Genomic DNA, 17,195 nt, shown 5'->3' with positions numbered 1-17,195 from the left:
TGTGAAATATTAAATCATTATTTACACTTCAAATTAGCACACGTTGAGCTTGGACAAATCAGTGGCTCTACTTTTTATCTCATCTGTCAATATTATTGTGGATTTTGGCGGTTTTTGATGTCCGTTTGTGTTCCCACTGTCCAAGCAAATGCAACAAGTTGAATGCATTCAATTGCCAATTACAACCACCGAGTTTAGAACACATTTCACATTTTGAAGCAAACATTTGCTTTACATTCTCAAGGCGCAAACGATCTTATGCTATGATTTGTGAGAAAAAGAAAAACGGTTTTTTTTCGATCTCGAATTTCTTGTCACGAGTTCAAAATCTGCACAAGATGACATTTTTTTGGAACCTGTGAATAACTTATAATAGAAACTCTTTTTAATAACAGCAATAAAATATTCGAGATTTTCATTTATTGCTTCTGAACGGGACGTTAAAGTAATAACCATTTATTAGATTGTAAATATGATTTATTTGGGGAAAAATTGAGATTCCATACGCGTATAGCCGGATACAGATGAGAATAGCAGTGCAATGAATCAGGTAATCGCTCTCTTTCTTTCTGCTATCTCACTTTCGGAAAAAGGAAGAGTAGAATCGAGATTCATCCGTTGACAGCTAATGATGCTTGAAGCGCTTAAGGCTATCACACACGATGCATTTTTTTATCTACATTTCGGAAATTTTATACGTTTACATTCGATCAACTTAAATACGATGGGAATCAATTTAAAAAGCGGGTAACCGCTATAGCGGCGCTGCTAAGCTGTTAGAATCGATTATATTGTCAAAAGTCCATAAAAATATCACTTATTAGACGTAACTTGCTTGTAGGAGTTTAAAATGGCTAAGTTCACCTCCATTAATTCTTACTTTTGAAGGCTAAGTTATGTTTCAAACAGTAATGAACGATCAATATTTTGCAATGTGGATAGTTTTTTTAGGAAATGTTTGAAAAGAGTTTGATTTCACTTTTTCAACTCTATACAGCGTCCAAAGCCTTTCGAACATTTTTCTTTCATCTCGCATCATAAACCTGACATCAAACAATATTATTGCAATCATGATATTTGATAATAATTGAAAAGATATAATATTGACAAGCATGGTTACAGGGTTAATCGATAAGATACGGACTGTCCAGTGCACCCGATCCTGCCGCGACGCCTCCCTCATTCGATGAAGACAACTTCGTGCGCAGCATATGTCCTACTTGCTTGTTGTACAGCACGCTCTCCTTCGAGCTGGTAATGAGAAACGGTGAAAAATTAAAATGCTATGCCGCTAATAAAATACTTTTACTGTTACACCTACCCGATAATGGTACCGAAGATGCCCAGTTCCGATACGAGCTGGACCATTGTTGGTGGTGATGGCCCATTCGGTCGGATCATGTACCCGGTCGACAGCGGTGGAAAGATGCGCTCCATCAGTATCCAAGCGGACCGTTCATCGTTACTCATCGCCTTCAGCGCTACCGGAATGTCTGCACCGTACACGTTGTTACCTCCTCCTTCGCGCTGCGGCTTCAGCACGAACCGCTCCGGGTCGGCCAGCGCGAGCTGTACCGCCTCATCGCCGCCCTCGTCCTGGTCGAGCGAGTACAGTCCGGTAAAAATGTCCCGGATCGCCTCAATCTTTGTCTCGTCACACACGAAGCGACGCAACACGTCCGGTTTCGCAAGCGCCTGCTGGACCTTCTTCGTACCGGCCAGATGGTACTGGATCGAAGGGCACTTGATGGCAAGCGAACGCTCAATCAACAACCGGGCGTCCCACTCGGACTGGCCGTGGTAGTGGCCCGGTTCGTACCCGGCCCGGAAGTACACGACACTCACTTCGGTACCGCCGATCAGCAGCTCCTTCCTAGAGCCAAGGCTCCCAGTCTGACTGATCTGTGTTAGCGTACGCCGAATAACAGCTACGTGCGGGTACGTCTCACGGATGTAGAACTCGTGAAAGCGCTGATCGCAGATGTTGTACGTGACGTCCTCCACGATAAACAGGATGGCGGCCGACGGACGGGCCTGTAACTTCCACGCCTCAACCATCGCATCGCACAGTCCGGACAGGGCGTTGTTTTCCGGCAACTAAAAGCAAAAGCGTATGATATAAATACTGAATCAGCAGCCACTCGATTCATCCATATACTTACATTAACCAGCTTTTCTTGTTGTCCGAGTTCCGTCAATACATAGCTAAATTGGGTGTAAAATTCCCCGAACAGCAAGCATTTTAAACGAATTCAGAATTAAAAAAGAAAATAATTACAACAATTAGTCACAGTTTAGGATATGATAAAAAAAATAAAAAGAAACTACACATGAACACTAAACAAAAGGTTTGATTAGTACAACTAGTACAACTATACAAACACCTTAAATTACAATAAAATAATACACGCGATAAGGCCTGGTTATTAAGGAGCAAACGTGGTACAGTGCAAAAGAAAAAGAAATGGATGTGAAAATAGAGAAATGATAAACTTGATTAAATTGGAACGTTTACTACAATTATTATGTACTAAACCAAACTACTCCAGCATGATTAACTTTGTTATTTAACATAAAAGTTTACATTAACTAAGAAATATAGATAGAAGAATAGAAGGTAGATAGAAACAACAAATACTGTATTAACGGTCCCAAGATTTACTATTATCACATCTAAATACTTTGTTTTATTTACAAAAAAAAATGCTTAATATAGGCATTACAATGTACTCGCTGGATCTTTTAACACTTGCTCAAAAGATTTTTCCTTTCAAGCAGACAAAAAAAACTCTTGAAATAGTCTATCCAGACACACCCAAAATTTTCATTTTCATTCTGTTTTTTTTTTTACAATTTTTACAAAAGGACAAAACAGGTTAGTAAATTTAAAGAAAAATTTAGACGGGATTTAACGTAAGAGACGAGATTTAATTACACAGAACGATTGTGTTAGTAATATTAGTATGGATGAATGAATTCTCTCCTCCCACGATTGTGGTGTGGAACCTTGGTCTTGGCCTGTAGGTATGCAACATATTTCATTTTTAATTTATGTTTCAATTAAATCAATCGATCATGCACGAAAAGGCGACGGAGACACAGTTGACTCTTATCAGAGTTGTCTTTAAACACCTCATCAAAGATGATCCTTTCATCAGCGCGATCGTGTAGCTCGTTCAATGCCGGAGCAAATATCGCTCTTTTGAACGACGCTCCAAATATCGCTGTTGGAGCGGTTCCACTCCTTTCAGGGGATAAACGAATTCGCTCCGTTCTTTTTTCTTCCGAACGTTTCCCATCACTGCACAGTAGGTCGGAATTTCTTCAATGTGCAATGTGCAATTAACAACAGCAAGCAAGCTTAAATATTACGTTTAGTTACGTGCAAAATAAAATGGTGCAAAATAGCAAACAATGTGAGGAGAGTATTATTATGTCAGTGCGCGTAAGTTAGATAGTTGTACGCAGTCTATAAACATTAAAAAAACCTAAAAATTTGTATACCAATCGTGCATGCAAACATTATCAACAGAACCAACAACAAGCACAACACAGAAAACACACAAGTTAGAACGATTAACATTAAGGAAACCGATTGAAATAAGACAGCGGGAGGGACAGAGATTAATTTAAACGCTAGAAAACCCCACGGAAGGAAATTAAAGTGAAAGTCATTGGAGGGTTGTGTTTTAGAATGTACCTATGCAGCGGTGTCATAATGGTCGAAATACCGCCGAAGCTGGAGGCGATCGTGTTTATCTCCACCTGCTTGATGGCATCCGAAAAGTTGGGCAAATAGTCTGACCGCAGTAGTGCAAGCGTTACGGTCTGCAAAAAGAGGGTTAAGAAAAGAGGGACGAATTGTGTTTGGTTGCCGTTCTATTCTATTTGTTTTTCATTTTTGGTTCGATTTATTAATTTTCCGAATTCTTGGCGTTAGCAGTTGAGTTCATTCGCAGAACGATGGCAGGTAGAGCATGTGTTACACGTATTGCGTCGAATTTCGGTTCTGCGCGCCCGCGAGCAAATGGTCAAAACAAAGGTTTTAAAACTGCCGTAAAGGATGGACGGGTAGAGGTCTGCCCGAAGGAGAATATCAAGACCGCAGGAAGTACAGTAGCGATGATGTTTGGGCTGTAACCATATCAAATCGTTACATTCCGTTACAGAACAGGAACATCATGATGGAGGTGTTGTTAAACGACAAAAGCTCCGTACAGTTTGTGACCAGAACAAGAAGCATCCATACAAGTTAGAACAGAAGAACGTATCGAACGTGTTCAAACCAACGATAATGTATTAAACTTCTAACAATTAATAGATTAACGATGAATTTAATCATTAAACAAATAAACATCAGATGAGATTGGTGGTATGTGTATGGTTATTACTGAAATAGAACAACAACAGCACTGCTCGGTGTACAGGTCATGCACAAAACCAAACGAAAGAGCATTCAGCAAAGCAGAAAGAGCCGAAATAGAGTACAGGCTATTGCAAAACAGGGCACAGACGAACAAAAGAGTCTAACGTAACACAAGCTAATTAACTCGAACAAGGTGACATCCGGAGTAGGGATTTTGCTATCAATTCACAAAAGGCGTTTGAGATGCGCCTGGATGACTATTGTTGAGTTTTGTTGGCAAAATTAAAATTACAGTAATGGTAATTCTTGGGACGTTGCTTTGTTTTTTTTTTTCGATTAAAATATGTTATGTCAGTTACCAAACCCAACCAAACTATGGCACGAACTAATATAGTGATGCTGGTAGAGAAAGAAAAAACAAACACTGTGACAAATATGCTGATTTAATACACACAACTTTACATAGAACTGCGATGTATTGAAAAAAAAAACAACGAAAATATTTCGATCATCCAATGCAATCCGGAATAGAAAATAAAAAAACACACACACATGGAATGTTTAAATAAGTTTAAATAGGACCTATTTGCAAATTATGTTTAAAGCAGTAATGAAATCATGTTTTTTTTTTTATATTGGACTAACGTTGAAGGGTTTTTTTTTCATATTGCAGCAGGACGTCGTTTTTTAGTTCTTATTTATTTATTGCATGTTAAAATTACTACGTTCGAACTTTCCAATTTTAGACGTACAAATAGAAGATGAAGTAGAAATTTTAGCTTTGTAATTTGACGCCACTATTGGTGTACTTTATGATTTCGCATAAATTCCGAATGAGCCTACATAAATAAGCTAGTGATTTTTTTTCTTTCAGAATTGATAACGGAATAACCTTCCAATTGCGCAAAACAAGTCAACAAATCTCCGAAAAATTAGGTTACGCAACTCAAATGCTCGCGAGGGGGGAAAACGCAAAGCACGAACTCTATTAAAAATCGAATCGATAAACCCTTTACCATTTATGAGCGGAAAGAAGCAACATTTTGTGCGATGAAGAAAAGCATTAAAGCGACACTTTAAAATGTGTGAGAACTCCTCCTCCAGCTCCAAGATTACCTAATGCTATTCAATTTGGAATATAAACGTGCGATTCCTAACAAGATCAGCTAAGCTATTCAGAGTTCAAAAGAGAGCATATTATCAAGACAGATGTTTCAAGCCAGCATCCCTACAAGAAAGATGTTCGCGACACTGTTGCAATGCAGCAAATAGCTAACGAAACAACACGCTAAAGCTAGACAGATGACCGCTATAACCGAAAATAGGACATTATGATGGAAAAGCAAAACATTCTACTGAAGACAAGACGAGACAGTTATATATGAGCCTGATTATCTTGAGCACCTCTCCAATTAGTGTTGGGTCCGGTAGCTTGATTTGATTGAGCTGTTCAAAGCTCAAACGAGCGTTGAACGATAGTGCGCGAACGAGAGTGATGCACGAACTGAGCGATGAAGTTAAAAAACGCATTAAAGTTAAAAGAAATTTAGTTTGACGTTCAAGTCGTTCTTTTGAAGAGATTTAAATTCGGTTGTTTGAGATGTATCGCTCATTACGCTCGTTTGAGTTTTGAGCTACCAATTTTTATGCTCTGGAACATAAAAATAAGCTAAGCTCCCTCAGTTAGTTGAGCTACACGATTGAGGTAGCTTCTTCACTCACGACCCAACACTACCTCCAGTACGTGGAACACTAAAACAATATGATAAAAGGGATACTAGGCGGTGGTAGTAGTGGGGGTTGCAATAAAATGTAAATAATGTCATTAGCAGAAAGAGGGGAGGTAAAAAAATAACCACAACTAGATGCACAAGTATACGGTAGGGTAAGAACTGTACAACGCAACACTGTACTCTAGGGGTGGACATTAGAGAGGGAAACAGAAGAAGGAGAAAGGTAGCTAAGTATGGTTGATGTAAAAACCTTTGTAAATATTTGCTTGAGGGCCCGAGATGACCGAAACCCGAGGCGATCGTGTTGATTTCCACCTGTTTCCAGCAGCAGTATGCGTTAAAGGCGCGCGTCCGCTCGCTGCATTCGTCGTCACACCGCGTCTCCAGCATCAAGTCCGAACGCAACAGCCCTAAACTGACGGGCTTTGGTGGGGTACCGAAAGGACATTAGAACGGTAGGGCGGCAGCACGGTTGTATCATCCGTTTATCGCGTACCCCGGCAGATCGTATATACGAGCATCGAACAAAATTAGTCAACACAGTCAATGAAAAGCTTTTGGGCTGTTCCGTGTCATTGGATTTGTCAAATTGGGGTTTCGTTAAGTTTAGTCCGGTTTAATTGGTTCTTAATAGAATCTAACTTAATAGTAAGCCTTATTCTATCCTTCCTCCACCATTGGGGTTTTTAATATATACTTTAGCTAATATCTAACTGATATTTTACAAAGTTTTTAATAGAGGATATAGAATAGTTAGCATTAATATACATGTATTAGTCACTTCATACGTATCCAATCTTCATAACGTACTTCATACGTATAAGAAGAAAAGAAATATAACTCCGTAATGAAAGGAAGATTATAAAATGCTGTAGAAGTCCCCTGCACTTCAAGAAACAACGAGGCGAGACAAGAAGAAAACTTTCTACCAGTAGGAAAAGTAGTCAGCCAGTAGGTACAGGAACTTCTACCGCATACCAATTCACACCTCCAAAATGTGTAAGAGAAGAGATATAGCGAGTAGAATAACTATGAAATAGTTACAACATGCAATCTGGTAAATAAGTTCACATTACGAAGAACTTTTGATCGACAAAACCCCTTCTACATTAATGTTTTGTACTGTCAAGACTGGACTACGAATTACACTGCACTTTTTACGTTTTTAGACGTTTAGAATCTTCAACAAATGACTAAACTAACCCCTATACGCACCATTAAATGCTACAGAACATCGTCATGTGTATCATTCTTCACTGCTGCTATGCAACCGGCCATTTTTGTGTACGCTACCAATTACAGCAGACACCCGCTATGAACGTATTGCTGCAATGCGAGTTAAGGTTTTGTGTCCGGCACAAGAGTTATTTGTACGCGCTTACCTGTGCAATACCCTCGGACAGCACCGTCCGGTAGATGGTGATCAGCGAGCGGGTGAATTCATCGACCTTCTCCGTGGAGCTGAGCGTACTCAGCAGAAACTGGCTATCGTGGGCGACGGCATGAATCAGCTCGTTCAGTAGCGGCTGCAGATTCACCGCCTTCAGGAACTCTTTCCGCGGGAAGGAGGATGGTGTTAGAATGAACGGTGCGAACTAAATCGAAACAAATTAAATACACTTGTTGCGTGCCACTATCCAGTTGTGTATCCGGAACGGATCGTTCGACTTTACCAGTAGTGCATCCGGGTTAAAATCTTGCTTGGACCGCATCGCTGCCCCGTGCATGATGGCCCAATCTTTCGCCTTTTCCACCAAATCTAGCAGCTGAGCTTCACCCAACGGCAATGGGATGCACGGTTGGAGGGTTTTTGTCGGTGCACTCATTTTGTATTCGCTTCTTTGCTGCAGTTGCCAGTAACAGTTTCACTTAAAATCACCAAATGCAAATGTTGGAATGCTTCCCATACGACTAGTTCCAAATGCAACGTCTGCTGCGAACCAACCCAATCGACGCTTTGTTAATCGTGTTTCCTGTTGTACGTGGACTAAAAAAAATGCTGATAAGATAAACCGGGCGGATTGTGTACAACGGGTTGCTGGTACAGTAGGCTGTGAATTGTTCTGGACCGCTGGAACGAGAGCCCAATTATTACGCAAACTGTCATGTGAAGACAACGCGCTCAAGGAAATGTCAACAATACCAAACAAAAACACTCAAGTGCAAGCCGTCCGCTGTAGCTTCCGTGCTGGGCTGGTGGGGGAGCATGTTTATTTGCTACACCCAACAAAAAAGGAGTTTTTAAACGGTTTATTGTTTATCATCTCAGCAACAGTATGATGGTGCAGCTATCATAGAACGTGGTGTTCCATTATAAAGCAAAAGACAAAGGTAATATCGAATACAATACGCAAACAGAATGAGGTATGGTTTGGTTACAAAAGGGAAACATTTCCGGTCGGTTTAGTGATGGAACAGCGTACCTGTGTTTATTTTTTGGGAGGTATTTGTGTCCCATTGTCCGCCGTGTTGCATTAAGCGACTATACAATGAATCCGTGCAGTATAATGATTTTGTTACACATAAAACGCTGAAATATTTTACTTCCAGCACATATTGGAATTCTGTACACGTAAAATCGGTCCAAGAGAGAATGTTGTGCTACGCCAAAACATGTTCTTTGCTTAATTTATATTTTTAAAAACGTATTAAAAACATCTCATACGCATGATGTAGCGAAAGTGCTTTTTTAGTCCGTGTAGTTTTATGAAAACTACATGGTAGAAATAATGTTATTTGTTACATTAGCTTGTAAATGTCTTCATTATAAAAAAACAACCAAACAAAGGCGTTGTGCTTTGGTTTATACGGCATGGTTCAAGTGCTCACGCCAATACGAGCATTTCCGAGAGCTCAAAGAATGTTTTGTAATATTTGTAATGTAGTTATTATATCTTCGTTTATTGTTGAAGAACAACATAATACAATATAATAAGTAAAATATTGAAAACTTATTTCTCAATGCTTTTTTTTTTAAATTAAAACATAAAAATGCGTTACGTCGTACAGCAGTCTGTGTACCTTCCGTGCACATTTCTAGCAGAGGGTGGAATGCTGGCGTGCCTTTTCGAGCAGTGTATATGCTGGAAAAGACAACTGCGCCATATAGCCAAGCACCGCATAGGCCAAGCAAGATGTCAAACATTTATTACGCTTACTTTATTTGATTGGATTTTTGTGGTGCTGTGTATCAAGATATTCCCGTTTACCAAAACTATTCCAGTGACGAGTGCGTCCGTGGTGTAATTGCAACAATCGAAAGCGCCAGTCTGCTTAAATAAAACAGCCCAAAAAAGAAGACCCCCCCGTCAATCACAACCCGGACCCGCTGGTTGGTCGCGCTGCGTATTGTTTTGATAATTGAAGTCAGCTAGATGCGTCGCTCCGTTTGGTGGCGAACCCGGGCCGTCAGACAGCAGACAGTGCAATGAATCCGACCTCACTATACATCACCACGTCGCGGCTCGTCTTCCAGGGTGACATTGTGGCCGAGCTGCAGGATCTCAATCGTCTGTTACCCTACCTGCGCAAAAGCCTGAGCTGTGCGGTATGCTGCAAGCTGCTGGTGGAACCGCACAGCCCATCGACGGGCGACTGCCAGCATCACATCTGTCGGGTGTGCGTTGGCAAACACAAGAAACTGAAACCGGCATGTCGCTTCTGCAAGGGTTTGCTGCAGTATCGGGAAAACACGCAGCTACGGTTGCTGCTGCAGTGCTACAAGAGCATCTGCACGTTCATCCGGTCCCGACCCGTGTATGCGGACATATGCAAGTGTGCACCGAACCAGCCGGGTGGTGGTGGGGCAGAGGGCGGTGCCAGTACAAGCGGTAGTACCGGCACAACGCCCAATAGCTTGATGGATCTGATCGAGGAAGGTGCGGCCTTCGTCGATGACTTCAAGTGCAATTCCGGCCTGTCAAAGTCGGCCTATTCGATACTGCCCTGCATCTTCCCACCCCCCGTCGTTACCGTGCAAACGCCCACCGAGCCTAAACCGATCGCTCTCGTGCCACCGTCCGCGCCCTGTTGCTCCAAGGCGACAAACAAACCGAAACCAGCAAACAAAACACCGGCATCGGCTGAGCATGTTAAATTGGTGCTGCAGGAAAAGAAAAAGGTGCTGCGCAAGACGAAGCCGCGTCAACCGGAACAACACCAGCTGCAGTCGGCCCCACAGGAGCGGAAGAAACGCAATCAAGCGAAACAGAAACAAAAGCCGATAAAGCAAGAACAGCAACAACCGAAACAGGTGCTGCAGCAAAAGCAAGCACAATCATTGAAGCTGCAGCAAAAGAAGCAGCTGCAACAATCGCTACCACTGCAGCAATGTTCACAACTGGCACAACAACCGAAGAAGGGACAGATGTTTAAACAGAACATTGCAAACGTATCCCAGCAACAGCAAAGGTTGACGATGCAACAGGTACCAGCACATCAGGAACAACACAAGCAGCAGGTGCTGCAGCAAAGTCAGCAACGAAAGCAGCAGTTGCAACAGTTTCAACCCCAGCAACAGCAACAACAGGCAACGCTACAGTATCAAAGTCAACAGCAACAAAGCAAACAAATACCACAGCAGCAGGTTTCACTACAGCTACAACAGAAACAATTGGTACAGCAACCAACAGTCAAGCAACCAAGGCAGCAACCGAAGCAAATAAAAACACTGTTGAAATTAAAACCACAGTCGGAATTGCAATCTCAGCAGTTCTTGCTACCGACACAGCAACCACCGCAGCAATTGATGCAACAACAGCAAACGCCAAAACCGGCACAGCTACTACAACAACAACCTCTACAGCAACAAAAACCAATGCAGCTGCAATCACAGGTTCTTAACCCGACGCAACAACAGCCACCCCTACCGATGGCCGGCACGCAAATGTTGTCGGGTCAAAAGATTATGAGTGGTGCACCGGTTCGCGCTCAAAAATCCCTTCCGCTGCAACAAACCGTCCCCATTAAGCAGGAAACAGTAGAGCAGCCACAACTGCAGATGCCACAACAGCCAATGTTCCAGCTGCAACAGCAGCAGCACAAACAGCAAAAGCAACAACAGCAGCTGACGTTTCAAAATCCGATCATGTCGCAACCGGTACCGAATGTAGTGCAAGTTCGGAAGCAGCAACAGGATACCTTAGAGTACTTAAGGGAGAACACACAGCTGGTGGAGCAGCAGGATAGCTTGCAAAAGCAACACGAGCTAGCACAGCAAAGGCAGCAGCAACAGTTACAAATTGCTCAGCGCCGGCAACAGCTCCAACAGCAGCAAATAATGCAACCACAAAAGCTCCCCACGCAGCAGCAAGCAGTCGCGGCGAAGGTACCGCAGCAGATGCCGATCATGCAGTCGCAACAATCGCGCATGGCATTCCCGGGCAATATGGCCGACGTGGTCATACGTCCGAATGCGAACAAGATCAACTCCGGCCTCATACGGAACGTGCTACCGGCCCGTGTTGGTCCCACCATCATACACGCAGAATCACTCGCGAATCGACCGACCGGTACGGTAGCTCCGACTGCAGGCAACGGTAAGAGCGCGATGATACCACCGAACGTGGCTAACACACCGCTCCTAACGCAGCCAATTATAAAGAACAGCTGCGTGCCGACAACACCGCGCATCGTTAACATCACCACACCGCAGGAAATTAAATTCGAAGCGGCACCGATTAAAACCGTATCGAGCGGTACGACAATGTACTCGGTGCTGTACGCGGAGAGTGGCAACAAGTTTACGATCAAACGGAAACCGGATCCAGTATCGGCTGCGAAGCCAACAAATGCTGGTCAGCAGGCGAAAATAGCGACCGTGGTATCTAACGCTGCTGGTCTGGCGAGTGGTTCACGCGCCATTATTCCTGCCAAGGTCGATGTCGAACAGACCAAACTGGGGACGGTACAGAAAGCTCAAACACAGCAACCGATCGTATTGCAGTTCCGGCCACCACAGACGCGACCAATACAGTTGCCACTTCAACAACAACAAGGGGTAGTCTTACAACAGCAGCAACAATCGTCCGTTCAGACGCAGCTGCCACAGCAACATGTATCGATGGTGCAACAACAAATACAGCAGCAGCAACAACAACAACAGTTGCAGCAGTATCAACTTCAGCAACAACAGAAGGTCGTCGCACCATCACAACAAACCGTAGTGGCACTAGCACCCCAACAACAGCAAAACTTCCGTTCGCTCATCATTCAACAGCAACAACAACAACAACAGCAACAGTTGACAACTCAACAGCAACAACCACCATCGCAACCACCAGCCTCGCAACAACAATCAATGAAGCGTAAAGGTTGCCGTTGCGGTAATGCAACCCCAACGCCCGGTAAACTGACCTGTTGCGGTCAGCGCTGTCCGTGCTATGTTGACTCTAAATCCTGCGTCGACTGCAAGTGTCGTGGCTGTCGCAATCCGCACCGTGCCGATGGTTTGAAGGTATTGTTCGGGGTTCACCCGGAGGTTTGGAACGATTTAATGATACACACCTTTCCTTGTGTTTTCAGATCCGCCGCAGCCTCTCGGAATTGTTGCAGCAGTATAATGCGCCGGCTACCACCACAGCCACGTCAACGGCGGGCATCGACACGCTGTCGTCCGGGTCCTCCACCGCCACGAGTGGCGTGTCGCTCGGTCCAACGATAACGGCCGTCACGTACAGCATTAATGCGGTGAAGCCGGCCAGTGCCGCGACGTCCGTGGCGAATGGCAGCACCAAAGTGAAGGTAATCAGTGCCGGGCAGCATCAAATTCTACACACAACCGCGAAAGCGTCGCCTGCGACAGCTGTGGTGAAAACCGGTGCCGGTGGTGGTCGTACCCGTACAAACGGTGGTGTCGGTGTGTGTCTGCTGCCAAAAACGCAGAATGCGACCATACCGACCGCCGGCACCATCACGATAAGACCGTTTGCGAATAGTGGTTTTAACAGCGGCACTACCACGACGATCAGTTATCTGCCTTCTGCTTCGCAATCGTCCACCTCTACCGCATCAGTGAGCGGTTCCCTGTCCGGCGGCACATACGCATCACCGTTGACCCGCACCATGTCCCAGCCGACCCCGGCCAGCGTAAGACTGAACAAACCTCCCGCAAGGACCAGCACCGTAACGTCCGGTACGCTCGCGACCCTGTCGACCGGTTCCACCCAATCGCTGGACCGCGACTGGACCCGCATCGGTGGTGAATCGTCCATTACGACCAAATCGTTCGCCAAACAGTCGCCCGGTGGCGTACGCACACCGCTCGGTTCACTGGAACCGGATCGTGAACGGTCGGTTGGGCTCGGTTCTCGTAACACATTCGTCGGTGGCAAACCAGACGCACTGCTGAGCCAAAGCTCCGTTGCGATGATGCCGGTTACCGCTTCGCCCTCCTCCGCGTCGTTCTGTTCGTCGCCGAGCGTGTGGTCACCGTCACTGCCGAGCAATCTGTTCGGAAGTAGCGCACCATCCACTGGTACCGGTTCACCGGTCGGTTCGGGTACGTCCGGACCGGAGCTGTCCTCCCTGTCCGGCTACGACGTGAACAGCTTCGTAAACATCAGCCACATGCTCGACCCGGACGGTGTGATCGATCTGTGCGACGATCTCGAACTGAACCCGGCGAACCTCATCTCGCTCGACTGATCACTCCCCACGGTAACGGAACGGTACAGTATGTGGAACGCAAAACAGGATAAGCGAAACACATTTGCTTTTTACTACAAAATTGCCTTTAAGTTCAGCAGTATATTAACAGTTAGTTCGCGTAGAGTTGGTATTTTTTGTTTCACTTCTAACCCCACTGTAAACGACAGTACGTTCCAATTGGGTATCCTATCTGCTTAATTCGCTCGCTCTCTCATGCTTTCTGCGCATTAACACTTCCCCCTGTTTAACACCCTTATTTTAGACCTTCTTTTTTTAGTTAACGTTCGTTTTTTTTACAATGTAGAAATAATATTGTACAGTTGTATTTCTCTATCATCATCAATCTGTAGTCAAAGCATTCCACAATGCTGCTTAGATAATTTTCCAAACAGTTTTAAACTAACACCTATGTGCAACGGGCAAAACGATGTATTGTGTACAGCAGCTTTCGGTTGTAATATGTATGTTTGTGTTACACACCGCTACAATTGTGCAAATTATTAAGTTGACGAATTTCTTTGTAACGATGCACTACAAACCTTCCAATAGGATTGCAGCGAATCAGATTGGTTCCGATGATATATAATCAAAAATAATTTACGCATTTGCGTTACGGTTACGAAGTACGGTTTAGGGAAATATCTATCACAACACCATGTCCAGCTCCTTCTCATGTCTGCTAGTGTCCATTGTAAATGTGTATTGTTTACAAAACCCATAAGTGTATAGGTTCTTGTCTGTTAGGATAAGGCTAGAATTTTAGGCAAACACTAGACTAATCGTTGCGCTTAGTTTAACGTCAGAACTATCCAGCTTTATTGGAGGGTTTTTATTTTTATTCGTAAAGAACGGCCAGGACGTATTGCTTAAAACTATTGGAATCATAACCTAAGGTACAGTTCACCTTTGTTTGAAGACATTTCCAAACAGTGAAACGAGTACACGGTAGCTTTATTGGGTGTTATTTTATAAACAATTTCGAAGACTTGAATTACTTATGCAGTTTGACCGGTTGAGTAGTTTATCTCCAACAATGGATGTGATTGTGAATGAAGCGTACCGGTCACAATGACTGGTCTGGTTGTTCTAGTGTTAAAATAATAAGAATAACGCATCCCATAGGTGTGTAACTTAGACAGATGCAGAACAGGCGAAAATCAGCTATTCGTGATTTTTTCCAACTGCAATTTCCAAGTGTTTGCGAAGTTTCGCAATGCGCGTGTATTCAGTTTACAAACCCCGATGGTCTGTATCCAGGTGTTCACTGCTTGATAAGGGCCTTTTTTATTTTATTTTGTTTGGCATTTTTCGTGAAAAATTGCACAAAGAAGTTACAGTTTTCGTGCAAGGAGTTTATGTTCTCCTCGCTTTTGTGTTTGTGAGTAAATTATTTTTTCTTTAAATTAATAAAAAAAAACTAGGATAAAACATTAGCATGAATTAAACCACACTGATCTGATTGTGCTGCTGTAAAAGCGATTGCTCGGGTGGCTGGGGATGGACATCCGCAGCACCACATCATGCCCGTACAATGTATGTTTAGGCTAGAGCTGTATGTTGTTTGTAGGGCAGGCGCGTAAAGTGTAGAAGAATTGCACCGTGACAGCGGGAAGGCTCTATAAGGGCCGGTGCGTTTTCCTTCTCGCCTTAGGAGTGTGTATGTCGCGTGTGTAAGCGGATATGGCCATTGTGAAAATGTTTCCCACCGTCAACCGCACCGTTCCGACAAAATCTCTTTCTATATCTGTTACGGTGATTGTAGTTCATTGTTTGTTTGTGTTTAAATTATATTCCTTTATTCGTTCGTTGATGTTAGTAAGCATGGTTGGTGCCGGATCGATGTGACATTAGACATTAGGAGGTCGCGCGCACCTTTGTTGCGCTTGTGCGAGTGCGTTCGCCTCCCCGATACTGCTGCCATCTCCATCTATGCACTGCTTCATCACTAATTCATTTGGCTAATCGTACGTACAAGAAGTATTCAGTAATTTATCCTCGGTTGTGTTAACGTGTAACGCAAGCGCAAATGACTAATCACCCTGACTGTTTCATAGGCGTATCACTACGCGTGCGTTTTAGTTTGTAGTTGTGATAGTAGTAGGCGATAGTGGTAACCATAAACCTTACCGGACAAGAAATCCTTTTGTTTTCGCTGTCGAATGTGTGTTTTATCTGCGGACTCTAAAAAAAGTGAACAAATGGACATCCTTACCTTTAGAGGGTGATGTTAGCATAAGAACGGAAAGAATTTATATTGTATGGAAAACGGACAGGAAATTAATAGTGAAAATTGTTAAAAATTGATGAAAACACACACACGCACGCATACACACGGTCTTTATTGGAAAGAAGGGATAGATTGTGCATGCGGTTTTTGGCTCCAGCAATCGGTTTCTTGTAACATTACTTAATTGCGTACAGTGTGTCCACAATCACAGGCATGTGTGACAGTGACAAGCACGCCTAACCTTGAAGAAAATGCTACCTGATTGTGAAAACGTGAAGAATAGTGTTGTGCTTGATGCATCATTTGCGAAGAGTCATTCATGTGAATCTTTAGCGAGGAGTCATTCAAATCAGAAGTCGATTCTCATAATATTCATGAATCCTCAACGATTGATGAATCTCGCCGGAAACATGATTTTAAGAGTTGTTTTTTTTTTCTTTCTGCTTCTGAAATAAGAATTTTCGTACAGATGAAATAAGCACGGAGAAAATACACAAATGATCTTAAAGTCATGCTTCCGGAGAGATTCATCAATCACGAGGATTAATGAATCTTTAAAATAGAGATTCAGATTCATTCATTCAGTTCAAAGATTCAACACTACCCGAAATGCAATTCGATGCGGTTTAGTTTACAAAGCTAGTTTATTTCTATAATACTAACATCACAGATGCATTCAAACAGGCACAATTTCATGCGCCCCAAGCACCTCAACTCCATTCAGGTGTCCCTGTAGTTGGATGTGCTTAGAAGCAAACGACACGAAATCCTTTTTCCGGGTACGGTGCCTGGAGGAGAACGTGGCCGCGAAAATTGCATTTATAACAGCTGAGCAGAAGCAAAACTAAAAATCAGAATGTTAATGGATGTTGTTGTCCGCTAGCAGCAAACACTGCACATAACGGAGAGCAACTTCTCCTTATTTGGCACAACGAACCATTCGGTTCGGGCCCGGCCTTTTAGTTTCGCTTACTCTAGGTTTAATGATGAATGATTTAGATAAGATGAAATGCGTAAACCGTATAAGAGAAACTTTATTTAGGTTACGATAGAACACTTTCTCATCCATCTAAAAACCGTATATATATATACACACACACATACACACAAACACACACACATTGAAACTTCGGACAAAATACATTAAAAAAAAGTGGAAGAAACTTTATTTTTGTATCATTGTATAAAACTTCGCTTTTTGTACTGTTGTAATGCAAATAAT

At 43.3% G+C, this 17,195-nt stretch overlaps 1 protein-coding gene across 1 annotated transcript; it reads right to left on the bottom strand.

The window, feature by feature from the left end:
- Positions 1–1,124: 1,124 nt before the first annotated feature.
- On the bottom strand, positions 1,125–7,925 carry LOC128707767 (glutathione synthetase-like). The gene is made up of 6 exons (XM_053802761.1): positions 7,773–7,925; positions 7,482–7,694; positions 6,350–6,522; positions 2,163–2,205; positions 1,322–2,097; positions 1,125–1,251 (listed from the first exon to the last, which is right to left on the bottom strand). The coding sequence occupies exons 1-6, from the start codon at positions 7,923–7,925 to the stop codon at positions 1,125–1,127; spliced, it is 1,485 nt and encodes a 494-aa protein (XP_053658736.1).
- Between the last annotated feature and the right edge of the window lie 9,270 nt (positions 7,926–17,195).

The sequence above is a fragment of the Anopheles marshallii genome, chromosome X, assembly GCF_943734725.1.
Source record: "Anopheles marshallii chromosome X, idAnoMarsDA_429_01, whole genome shotgun sequence".
NCBI lineage: Eukaryota > Metazoa > Arthropoda > Insecta > Diptera > Culicidae > Anopheles > Anopheles marshallii.
This window is presented reverse-complemented; position numbering and strand designations above follow the sequence as displayed.

Bases quoted from the DNA above. Each gene is read 5' to 3' on its own strand.
- LOC128707767 (XM_053802761.1), bottom strand. From the start codon at position 7,925: ATGAGTGCACCGACAAAAACCCTCCAACCGTGCATCCCATTGCCGTTG. The intron at 6,523-7,481 runs GTAAGCGCGTAC...ACCCCACCAAAG, and splicing joins TGTCCGAGGGTATTGCACAG to CCCGTCAGTTTAGGGCTGTT. The intron at 2,098-2,162 runs GTAAGTATATGG...TTTTGCTTTTAG, and splicing joins AACAAGAAAAGCTGGTTAAT to TTGCCGGAAAACAACGCCCT.